General features: G+C 41.8%; 1 protein-coding gene across 2 annotated transcripts in view; it reads right to left on the bottom strand.

The window, feature by feature from the left end:
- The window catches only part of CRYBG3 (crystallin beta-gamma domain containing 3), a 130,276-nt gene extending 119,443 nt beyond the window's left edge, over positions 1-10,833 (bottom strand). For both annotated transcript variants that reach the window (XM_042998379.1, XM_042998380.1), the window contains exon 1: positions 9,925-10,833. In XM_042998379.1, coding sequence (XP_042854313.1) covers positions 9,925-10,073 — 149 coding nt within the window. In that variant the 5' untranslated portion in view covers positions 10,074-10,833. The remainder of the gene's footprint in view (positions 1-9,924) is intronic.
- Positions 10,834-12,053: the final 1,220 nt, after the last annotated feature.

Below are 12,053 nucleotides of genomic sequence, written 5' to 3'. Positions count from 1 at the left end.
TGGTTGAGTGGAAAAAAATAAATTTCAAAATCCTGAAGAGAACTTCCACTTTTTGTAAAAATATGTATATATGTGTAAATGCACATTGAAAATGATCTGACAGGATAGTATGTGTATGTTTGTCGGTAGGGTTATGAGTTGTTTCTTCTTTTTGATTTTCTTGTAATTCATACCTGTTTTTAAAAAGTATATATTACTATTAAAAAGGAAAAAAAATGCAAAGTATTATAGTGATTGTGAAAAGCAAACAAATGGAAGTTAGTGAAAATGAATTCAGAATAGACAAATAACAAAATGCTAATACTACAAATACTACATAATGATAACTTATTTGTATCATAATATATAGGAGATCCTTATTTGCCTTCCTAAAACAATGAAATAATCAAAATTATCACAAGACACATTTCCAGCTTTGACTAATAGAGCGCAATGCCACCCCTCCAGCGAGGGTACACTCCTTGGTGATCTGACAAGACAAGGAAGTCTGAGAATCTGTATCTCACCTAACCGGTCTCCACTTAATAGAATGGAAAATTGAGAGTATATCATTTCTTGTCATAAGAAGCATGGTAATTATAAAAAAAAAATATGATCTGCCACTAAGGTAGTATCTACATTATATATAAATCTTAATACAAAGAATTAAGCACAAACTTCTAACATATATCTTTAGAAATTATATGAAACTACTATTTGTGAGGGTACTCAAATGCCATTTTCACAATTTCTGGTACTGCCATTTGTGCTACTTGTCATAAGGAAGATATAAAAGCTAGTGTGTTGTATTATGAAACCAAAATTGTATTTCATAAAAATCTAAATATTGGCTTTTGATTTTATTCCAAAATCAACAATTATATTGGCTGAATGAGTAAAGGAAGTAGGAAGAGGTATAAAATAGCTAAGTCCTCATCTACCATAACCAGAAGTCAATATAAGTTATCTAAAGTTTAGAACTCAAGAAAGAACTGTAAGGCATTGTTCAGACACATGTCCAAAAATACCAAAAGAAACAGCTTAAACAAGATTAGAAGTTTCCTCTAAAAAGTGTGTCAAGAAAGGGCCCACACTTGTTAAATGCTCCTATAGCCCTGAGTGGCACCTTGGTGCTCATCCTTTTTTTTTTTCTTTTCTTTAAAGGAACATATTTTTTTAATGTTACTTTTGAGAGACAGAGAGACAGACAGACAGACAGGATGAGCAGGGGAGGGGCAGAAAGACAGGGGGACATATTTTTTTAATGTTACTTTTGAGAGACAGAGAGACAGACAGACAGACAGGATGAGCAGGGGAGGGGCAGAAAGACAGGGGGACAGAGGATCCAAAGAGGTCTCTGCTCTGACAGCAGAGAGCCCAATGTGGGGCTAGAACTCACTAACCGTGAGATCATGACCTGAGCTGAAGTCCAACGCTTAACCCACTGAGCCACCCAGCAGCAACACCCCCTCCATACTCTGCCCTGGGTACTTAATTTAAGGGAAGAAAGATTTGTGCTATGTCTGCCTTCCCCACAAAACTGCATGTGTACTCTGAACCAAAGACCATGTTGTAGCATGTTCAGTTCTGGATTCCCAGAACCTAGCACAGTGCCTGGTATGAGGGGTAAATGAATTCTTGGTAAACACTGGTGAAAACACATTTTCATACATGACCTTTCCAGTAAAACAAAAAGTTGTCCTAATATACAGGCATCCTCATTTTGTACACTTATTATTCTGTGGAGTTTGGGCTCATACGCTAAATCTGGAGATTTAAACCTCATATGCTAAACCTTAGAGATGAGGGCCTGCCTCAATTTTTAACAAAAGACTGAAAGTGTGAATGAAATGCTAGGGTCATACTGTTACTCTAAGTATATGACAGGTGATCTCACGAAAATGAGTTGGTATTTTTGAGGCTCTGTTAATTCCACCCAGTTTCACATTATTGATTTATAATATACAAACCTCATTCATAAAAAGTGTCAAGATATCAAAGCTCTCTGTATTATAAATATTACTTCTATATATTTATAGCCTTAATTATAACTTCTCTCATTTGAATAAGTTAATGTAGTTCATGCATTTTTTGGAAAATCTCTGCCAAGTCAGGATCCTAAATTTTCTTGATTTTTTTTCCCCTCTTTTATACCCAGATATCCACCAGGTCTTAAACTAACCTTACTTCCCCTGAAATAGGTAATTCGCATAACTTTTTTATGTATAAAAAGATATAAAATGAAGATTCCTTCCTGTTCCTCATTCCCTGAGTCCCTTTTCCATCTCCCCTAGTTAACACAACCCCAGTAACAGACTTATTTCACACTCCCCCATTTTTTTTTTTTTTAATTTTTTTTTCAACGTTTTTTATTTATTTTTGGGACAGAGAGAGACAGAGCATGAACGGGGGAGGGGCAGAGAGAGAGGGAGACACAGAATCAGAAACAGGCTCCAGGCTCCGAGCCATCAGCCCAGAGCCTGACGCGGGGCTCGAACTCACGGACCACGAGATGGTGACCTGGCTGAAGTCGGACGCTCAACCGACTGCGCCATCCAGGCGCCCCACACTCCCCCATTTTTGATACAGGAATGGGAGCATACCACACACAGTGATTTCCAGCTTTTTTTTTTTTTTCCTTAAAATCTTGGAGATATTCCTTTATCAGTACATAAAATGCTTTTTTTTGTCATTCTTTTTGGCAGCTGTGTAATATTCTATTACGTTGTTGTACCCCATGTAACAATTTTATTTTTTTCCTTTTGCTATAAGCAACACTGCAATGGCTAACTTTGTAAAGACAACATTGGGTCTGTTTGCAAACTATACATGTCTAAGGGAATTCCTACAGGGAAGTGCTGGGTCACAGTATGTGAATCCAGAATACTGAGAGAACCTTCCAGTTTATCCTCCCACCAGTCACTACTTCCAGTTTCCCCACATCCAACTCGTTTGCTTATCAATTAGGGAGAATACGGTATCTTGCTACTACACATTCAGTTTCTATGTCTTTTGAAGAAGATGGACCCTTTTCAAGTGTTTAAATATATATTTATAATTTGTATAAATATATACATTTGTTTTCCTTTTCTCAACTGTCAGGACCATAAACTCTTTATTGTACAGAGCACTAACCCAAGCCATCTGGGCAGACGTCCAGCTGCATGCCATTGTCTTTTATTTCCATTCAAAACCATTTTCTAAGGCCAGCTTTCTTTTATAGGTCTTCCTAAGTTAAGCAGAGGAAGCAATCACATAATGCAGCAGGCTCTGAATTCAGGAAGAGAATTTGACTCTGACTCCACCACAGATGCTGTGAGACTTCTGATTAACTGCTGGACCTCTCCAAACCTTAAATTATAGATCTGTAAGACAGAGTAAAAATACCTCCTCTCTCAAAGGTTGCTAAGGATTAAATGAATGTATGTATTTAAAGCCCCAAGCACAGGCCTTGGGTCTGATTATGGCCTTAATAAAGGGTGGTTTAGTTTTGTCATCACTAATCTGTCGAGCAAAAAAAACCCACTTGACTAAACAGTTGTTTCACTGCTTTGGGATACCTGCAATTAAATACCCCCAGGGATGACACATTGAGGCATAGTCCTGATGGAGTTGTACCACTGGCCATTCACAACTGCCACCTAAATATTATGAATGAGTTATTTCTGGGGTGCCTGGATGGCTCAGTTGGTCAAGCATCCGACTCTAGATTTCGGCTCAGGTCATGCTTTCACAGTACATGAGATCGAGTCCTGCATTGGGCTCCTCACTGACAGTGCAGAGCCTGCTTGGGATTCTCTCTCTCCAACTTTCTCTGCCCCCCCTCTGTTCTCTCTTGTGCACCCTCTCTCTCTCAAATAAACTTAAAAAAAAACTTTATAAAAAAAAAAAAGAATGAGTTATTTCTGGCAGCAAAACTTCAACTTCTTTCTCTATCGACACTAAGTAAGGATCTCCAGTCACATGAAATGTTAATGCCCGAGAGGATGTACTTTTCTGCCTCCATTTGGAACTTAACCAAACCTGTGAAGTCTAGGAAGAGCAAGAGCAACGGGGGAAAAGCATTCATCCTGCTGGTACAGTTACTGTCACATCTCCCCAGTATTGTTTGGCAAAGGATGCTAAACAAACCATGCTCAGAAAAGTTAATTAACGTGGGAAGATATCTTGAAAGCCCAAGTAAAGCTCTCATACAATATATGACAGTCATGAAACAGCAAGTGTATTCTGAACCAAACAGGTCACATGCACATATGTCAAAAACATTTTTAGCTTATAATGAGCTCATCTTGAGAACAGAGATGTCCGTGTTTATCTCCTCTGTTAATTTATGCACTCTTTGAGGGTAGTTTTGTTCATCTTTATCCCCACTGCTTAATAGCATTATCTCACACATAGCAGCCCTTCAAATTTATGGAATGAACAGACTCCAAATAAATGATATTTTAAAATTTTATTCCATGCTGATCTTCTCTTTTCAGGAGAAAGCCCAGATTATTTTCCTGAATTTAAATTTACACCAACCTAAGTTTTCTTGCTACCATAACTGTATTAGCATTTCTGGCATATCTAGGCTGCAGTGTATTTCATTAGTACCCTAGTTGGGAAAGGAAATATTTTATCTTGAAGGGAATATTATTTTCCTCTTTGCAAAATTTGTTTTTATCTCTTTATATATTGTCCTCTGAGATGAAAATGCTATCAGTTTTCAATACAGTTAGAAGTTCTGATGACGTAAATTTATTGCTGGACAATGTGAAGTACTTGCAACTCTTAACACTGAGAGTGTACAACTAAGTTAGCTTACAAGGAATGCCCTCACCAAGAAACAGAATCCCCAAATTAGGCATCTGGCAGACACCCTATTAAACCCCAAAGAGAGAAATTTCACTTGAAAGATGATACAGTTTCAACACCCTAACAGTTTGTGTTTCTACTCTGTCAAAAGCACCTTCTATGCTTTCACTCAACTTAGGAGTTCAACATTCTTAGAAAATACCGCTGAGGACTTCTGGAATTTTCCTGCCATCTTTACTACAATGGGTATGAACTACTGATGTGGTCCTTCAAGACCACACAGGTATCTCCTTATTCAACTAAACGAGTTACCAATTATTTTCTATAGTGCTTGCAAATCAGTGAAAATATAATCACCATGAAAATTCAGAGAACAAAGCTCCCTTTTCTCACCTACTTGATGCTGTGGTCAACACTGGTTCCTTAACAGCCAAAAGCTCTCATGCGTCAGGGGCACTACTGACATGTTTGTTTTTATGACAATATCTCCTGTACAAGTCATTAGCATCCTTGCTCCACCCATTTAACACCCTCAGCCATGGTGACGAGCAAAAATTCTCTAAACTTTAAATAGAGAGCCAAACACTGTATAGAAATCTTTCAAGATGCCCCATGTGTCTAAATGCTCACTTCAGAGCTGCGGGAACACTGTACTACCTCTAGCTGAAAACCACTAGTAAGTGCTTCAATGTTCCATCCAGAAATAGCAATTCACTCCTCACCTAAGCTGGGTAAACGGGACACCAAGATGAGTAAGACACAGCCCCTGTCCTTGGTTCTAGTGATTCTCTTACTTTCTATCAGTAACGATATACTGGAACACTGAAAGGAACAGCCAAAAAGAATCTATCTGAAATGGGCCACACTAACGCTCATTCTGGAACAAAGTATGAAAAATTCCCATTGACTTACGTATGCAAATATGTTTTGAATGAGCATAGTTTAGAAGAAGAGTGGGCAAGATGGTGTGGGGGAAAAAAAACAACAACAGCTTTTAGAGTCGGAGAAACCTAGGTTCAAATCTCAACCTTGAAACTTATTTCTTCCATGATTTGGGCTAAATCATTCTTCACCGGGAGTGGTATCACTCTACCTCCTCCCATGCACCTGGGTGGAGGTGTTTGGATTATCCCAATGACTGGAGAATGCTACTGGCAATTAGTGGGCGGGGTCACGGATGCTAAATGTCCTGCAAAGGACAGCAGAGTCCAGTTCACCAAAGAATCGTTCCACCCAAGATGCCACCAGTGTTCACTAATAAGAACTCTCCACCCTCAGTTTTCTCAACTGTCAGAATAGTGATCAGTATACTAACCTTCAAAGTTGAGGGTGAGGTTTAAATGAGATGCTGCAAGTAAAAGTACCCAACCCAGCAATATGTGTACAGTCTGCCTTGATAAATGTTGTTCTCACCTTACTGCCCCCCCTCCAGAGTTAAAATGTCACACAGCATTGCTTGTAAATAGGTCCATCATGTGTGATACAGCAAAGAAAGGGAGCAATCATTTTCCCCCAAATGAAGAATATTAATAGGCAGGTATCCTCCAAATTTGACATTCTCACAGTATCTGTTTAACAGGCTTTCACATAAGTAGTCTAACCTTTAAATCAAGAGCCAAAATCTGACCTAGCTCCAATCCTTACTGCCTCTTTCATTCTGTCCCACTAATGTATATTAAATTATATAGTCCCCAAGAGATCATAACCTCCTATAGGCTCTTGCTCAACCTAGAATACCTGTTCCCTATTTCTATCTTACTGGCTAAGTTCTCTTATTAAAACACTACTAATGTCTCCAAGAACCAAGTAACAATCCCTCAACCGTTAAGCCCTCCCTGCTATCCCCTATCACTTTTTAATTATTTTCATTGTTTATTCATTTTTTGAGAGACAGAGTGCAAGTGGGAGAGGGGCAGAGAGAGGGGGAGACACAGAATCTGAAGCAAGCTACAGGCTCTGAGCTGTCAGCACAGACCCCAGAGTGGGGCTTGAACTCATGAACTGTGAGATCATAACCTGAGCCTAAGTCGGCCACTTAACCAACGGAGACACCCAGGCATTCCCCCCCGCCCATCACTTCTAAGGAGTTCTTTCCTTATGTGCTCATAAATTGGTTTAAATATTATAGCAGTGGTTTGAAATAACTGGGATACACAAAGCTCAGAGTTTTCAAGCTTCCTATGAAAACTTCAGTTACATTTTCCTGTCTATATAATCTAAAATAAATATAAGCACCTCCTGGATCTGGTCACCCAAGAAGAGTACTAACAAGCAATTCAAGTGTCCACACCTGAATTTGCATATATAACAGCGTTGATGTTTCCTGACCTTCTTTAATTGCCTAAGGTTACTGAGAACAAAACAGCAGCAAACTCAATAAATAAATGATGTGTTCACACCAAATGAAACCCAAATAATTTAGAGCACACCATAAAAGCAAAGGCTTTCCTATGGTTCAAAAAAGGAAATATTAGCAAACCTGAATCACGGCATAATCACAACAACCCCCAAGGACCCTGTGTTTGTCCCAGTTGGTACCATCTGCATTTTGTGAGGAGCCAAAAAAGTGTTTTCAGGATAATGCTTAAAATTTGACTCTTATTGGTCTTATGTTTAATTTTCATTCTGTTCTTAAGGAATTTATGTCCCATTTTATATTTGTACATGCCTACATTATGTAAATAAAATTCATATAAACATCACTGGTAGTGAAGAAAAGGAAACTATACAAGTTTCAAGTTTGACAGAATGCATTTCATTTCGAGTACACTGAAAAATCAGAACGCAGATATTAACCCTTAACGTAATATTAAGGGGACTCAGAGTTGCAGGCACAGCGTTGGACTTAATACTTGTTCACTGAACGAAAAGTAGTTATGGACTTGGGGCAAGTTTCCTTAGCTCTGTTTTCTATACTAAAATGAGGACGCTAATCGCAAAGGTGTGTCCAACCTCAAGTGTAATATTTTTTAAGTACTTTTACAAATTGTTAAATGCTAAATACATGGTAGGTGCTAATATTATTGTTTACAAGTGGTCTTTTCAGCTTCTTACAGTTCCTTGAGAGAAGGAGGCTTTTGCTAGTCATCTTTACGTCCTTACCACGCCAAGCACTTAACATGTTTGCTGTTGGGATTCCTCGCCACCCAAAATCACCCGTATAAAAGGTAAACTGGGCTCCCATTAAAACTACAATTTTTTTGCTGCCTTTAAGAGCCAAAATGCCCCTTCATTTTGAAATAAGAGCACAGTGACAAACTGCAAATCTGTTTCCAAACTTGTAAACATCAGGGTGTTGTGTTACTAGGACACTGGGTACTACTAAGAGTTTCCATTTGTTTCATTAAACTTTCAATAAAGGCTTTGTATGTGTTTATATTCTTGAAAAGAAAGATTTAAGCTCATTTAAAACATAAAACACCCACAGAAAGGATTATCTGCTATCCCCTTAACACTGGGAAAGTTCTACAAAGATGAAGTCAAAATTAGTGTTCACATAAGCACTATTAAAATCCTCAGTGTCAAAAGGCCAGTGTGTGCCTATCTGGAGATAATGAGAATGGAGAAGCGCTAAGCAGACAAGAGGCCAGCTGCTAGAGTGGTTAGCTCCAGAGGGAGGAAATTAGATCTGAGAAGTACCTAAAAAGCCAAAACAGGGCAGGAAGGCAGGCAAAGTTGCAGCACAATTCTGTTCTGAACCTGAAGTTGGCCAGCCTATTCCCTTCTAACACTGACTCAAGTTTCCAACTTTTGCTAAGACTACTTGGGATTTCTTTCAAACACTGCTTCCGTATTATCCAATATTATTAGTGTCGTTGCAGTGATGGCAGGCACCTCAGGCTGTCTGCCCCCACCAGATCTGACACTCTGGTTGAGCCCCGTCAGACTTCAAAACTTATTTTTAACTACTGTGTAACTATGAATTTTAAGTTCCCCCTTAACAGGGCAACAATAGCTGAAGCTTCCCAGGAAAATTTACCCATTACAGGAGCTGTCTTGGAAAGATGTGGCATTAACAGACATTCGTAATGGACACGTTTCAAAAGGAGGGAAACCGAGGTACACATAAGCGACTAGAACCAAATCACGAGACCTGAATACTAATGAAACCAGCTCGGTCACAGTTCTGCTTCCTATCCATTTTGCTCTGAAGTCCTCCACGAAGTCTTTAAAATCTGAAGTAAACACAGCTTTCTAGAGAGCGTCCTTCCAATCAAAAGGGATTACACTCTTCCGGTGCAGTTTGGGAGAGGAGAGACTGCAAGCTTGTCTTCTCACCAAAAGCTTAAAACAGCGAGATGTATTTGACCCCTCTTCCCTCTGAGCCGAAAAAAGAGGCTCAGGAACGGGCATTTTACGGAGACCCGTCTAAAAAAAATAATCGATTTTACAGCAGGTGGAGGAACGAGGAAAGACTGCAGAGAAGGGGCACGTTATCCTTGCTGAAACCAAGACAGCGGAGTCCTGGTTTCTGGAATCTGTTGGGGAACTTGAGGCACATGTTCCCAAAGAGACATGAGAAAGGGCGGCATCATTTAAATGTCCAGGCAAAATAGTAAATAAAACTAGCGAGGTTTTGTATTTTGACGAAGTCTTGGGAACTCGGTATCACATTTAAAAAAAAAAAAATCATTCTGAGGAAATTGAAATAGGATGGCAAAACACCATCTGAGAGGGTGGCGCTCCAACGCTTTACCTTTCCCCCATGAGTGGTTTCGGATGGCGCCCTCTCCGCCCCGGCTGGTGGCTCGGCTCGCTCACAACTGTTTCCCATTACTGCCGGCAGGACGCCGGGGGACTCGCTTTTGCCACAGAACTTGGAGCGCAGACGCCAGTGTGGAACGGGAACAGAATCACGTTCCGGGAGGGGGAGTGGGAAGGAAGAGCGCCGCGCAGGCTGGGCCGGGTGGGAACGCGCTCCTCTGCGGGTCACGAACTTCACCCGGATTTACCCAAGGAAAGGGGAGTGAGGCGGCAAGGAGACCGGGCGAAGAGGAGGAAACTTTAGCAATGGAGAAAGGAGAACAGAAAGTGGCGAACGGAGCGCAGCCTGGCCCCAGAGCAGCTGGCTGCAGGCGGCCGGTCGGGCCAGGGGCCCCCGTCCGGCGAGTTCGCGCAGGACCCCCAGACGTCCCCCGCGGCTCCCACCTGGCGGCGCCCTGGCCTGGAGCGGGCGGCTGGCTCGTCCCCGACCTCTCCTCCTCGTCCTCTTCCTTGTCCCGGGAAGGGCTTCGGGGAGCGAAGAACCGGGAGAAGGTGTGCCAGGGGGCGCCGCCCCTCCTCCGGCCTCCAGACATGTCCCCTGCGCGGCTGCCGGTCCGGGGCGGTCCGCGGCGAACGGGTTTGGCGGTGTCTTACGCCGGGAGCCCGGCGTGGCAGGACCGGCGAAGGCAGGACAGACTGGGCGCGGGCAACCGGCGCGGCTCAATACATCCCGGGCGGGAGAGGCGCGGGCGCGATGCGCACCCCGCGCGGCTGTTGCTAGCGCTGCACGCCGGCTCCTCCTCCCGCCCCCGACTAGCCCGCCCCCTGGGAGGAGCCAGAAGCCGCGGCACCGCCCCGAGTCTGGGCCCGGCGGGAGTCTGCGGGGCCGACGGGGTCCTAGCTGGAGGCGGGAGCCTGAGATCCTGGGTGGGGTGAACGCGCAGCCTGGGACGCTGGGCTCCGGGTTTCCCGCCCAAAACAGTTAGGCTGTAGTCCTTTGGACTTTGCGCTCAGTTTTTACTCTGTATTACTGACTTCTTTTCTATCCCTCAGGCAGTGAACGAAAACTGTCCTCAGACTTTTAAAAGAACTTGAACTCAAGTTTGTGACAGCACCTTGTAAACTGCGGTATCAGAGAGCCTTGGGCTTTTAGCTAGCAAACAGCTACTTCAAAAACACTTTCCACCAGGGCTGCAATAGAGATTACCCCATGGCGGGGTCCCAGAAGTGAAGGTGGGGCATAGGTGTCTGTGTAGGTCTGTCAACTCTTTTCTTGTTCAGTTACCTTATGTGTGGAATAACTTTTCCTAACCCGGATGCGCCTTAAATTTCTCACACTCCATGTTATATACGACTCTGAGAACCGTCTTGCAAAAACGACACTGATAAAAACGTGACTTAAATTTCTGTTTGTTGTTGAAATATATTCTACAGTCTTTACACAGATGTCACTGAAATCTGGAAACCAGTCTTTAAGATGGCTTAAAAACAAAAACAGTCTAAATACAGTAGTATGGAATTTATTAGTTTTTTTTATGTTTTACATACAGAAAGCCCTACATAATTAATGTATACATCTTGATGAGTTTGGAGATAAACGCACTCCTGAAACCATCATCACAATCTATGCCATAAACCACCAGAAGTTTCCTCTTGCCTTCTTACTATTTGATAACTTTAACATACAACACAACACAAAAACTTCTTAGGAATTTTTTTAAGTGTGCAATACAGTATTGTTAACTATAGGCACGATGCTGTACAGTAGAACTCTAGGAAGTACTCATTTTTCATAACTGAAACTTTGTACCCTTGAAGAGCTCTGTTTCCTCCTCCTTGCGGCCCCAGGGGACCACCATTCCCCTCTACTTCTATTAATGTGGCTATTTTAGATTCATCATATAAGTGTTATCCTGTAATATTCGTTCTTATGTGTCTGACTTATTAATACAGTAGATAGATATTCTTTTATTTTTATATCCTAGTGGCTAGCAGAGTGGCTAACATTGAGGCTCATTCACCGCAGGTATTTTGGTTTTGTTTGCTCGTTTCTAAACTAAATTCCTCCTGAGATGGTGTAGAAATATTTACAGACATATTTACAAAGAATCAGTCCTTTACTTGTATAAAAATTATATACCAGTAAATGAAATGTCCCAGGCAGTTTTGGCTTGGGGAGAGGAAGGAAGGTACCTTGGGGGTTATCCCTCCTCTAGCTTTGGGGTGCTGAAGAAGAGAAGGTTGTTTATGAGTAAGTTGGACATCTATAAGCCCTGGTCATTTCTGCATCAGCTGGTGGCTGTTGAGCCTCTCTGCCTTCCCCCAGCGGTCTCCTAGAAGCACTCTAACCCCTCCTAACTGCAGCAGAGCCCAAGGCACTCACCCTAATTTGTTCTAGCTTTGATTTAACCCACCAAAGTTAAATCAGCCCAGTTTCCTTCAGCTGGATTCAGACTGACCAGTGCTTTCTCATTGGAAATATTTCCTCCTTTTCTGTGAGTCTGAGAAAATAGGGAAAAGCTGGAATAATACATAGGCCAAGTAAAGTTCCCAATTCTAACTTATCATTTTAG

The sequence above is a fragment of the Panthera tigris genome, chromosome C2 (genome assembly GCF_018350195.1).
Source record: "Panthera tigris isolate Pti1 chromosome C2, P.tigris_Pti1_mat1.1, whole genome shotgun sequence".
NCBI classification, from domain to species: domain Eukaryota; kingdom Metazoa; phylum Chordata; class Mammalia; order Carnivora; family Felidae; genus Panthera; species Panthera tigris.
The sequence above is the reverse complement of the archived record's forward strand: the minus strand, read 5'-3'. Positions and strand labels throughout refer to the sequence as shown.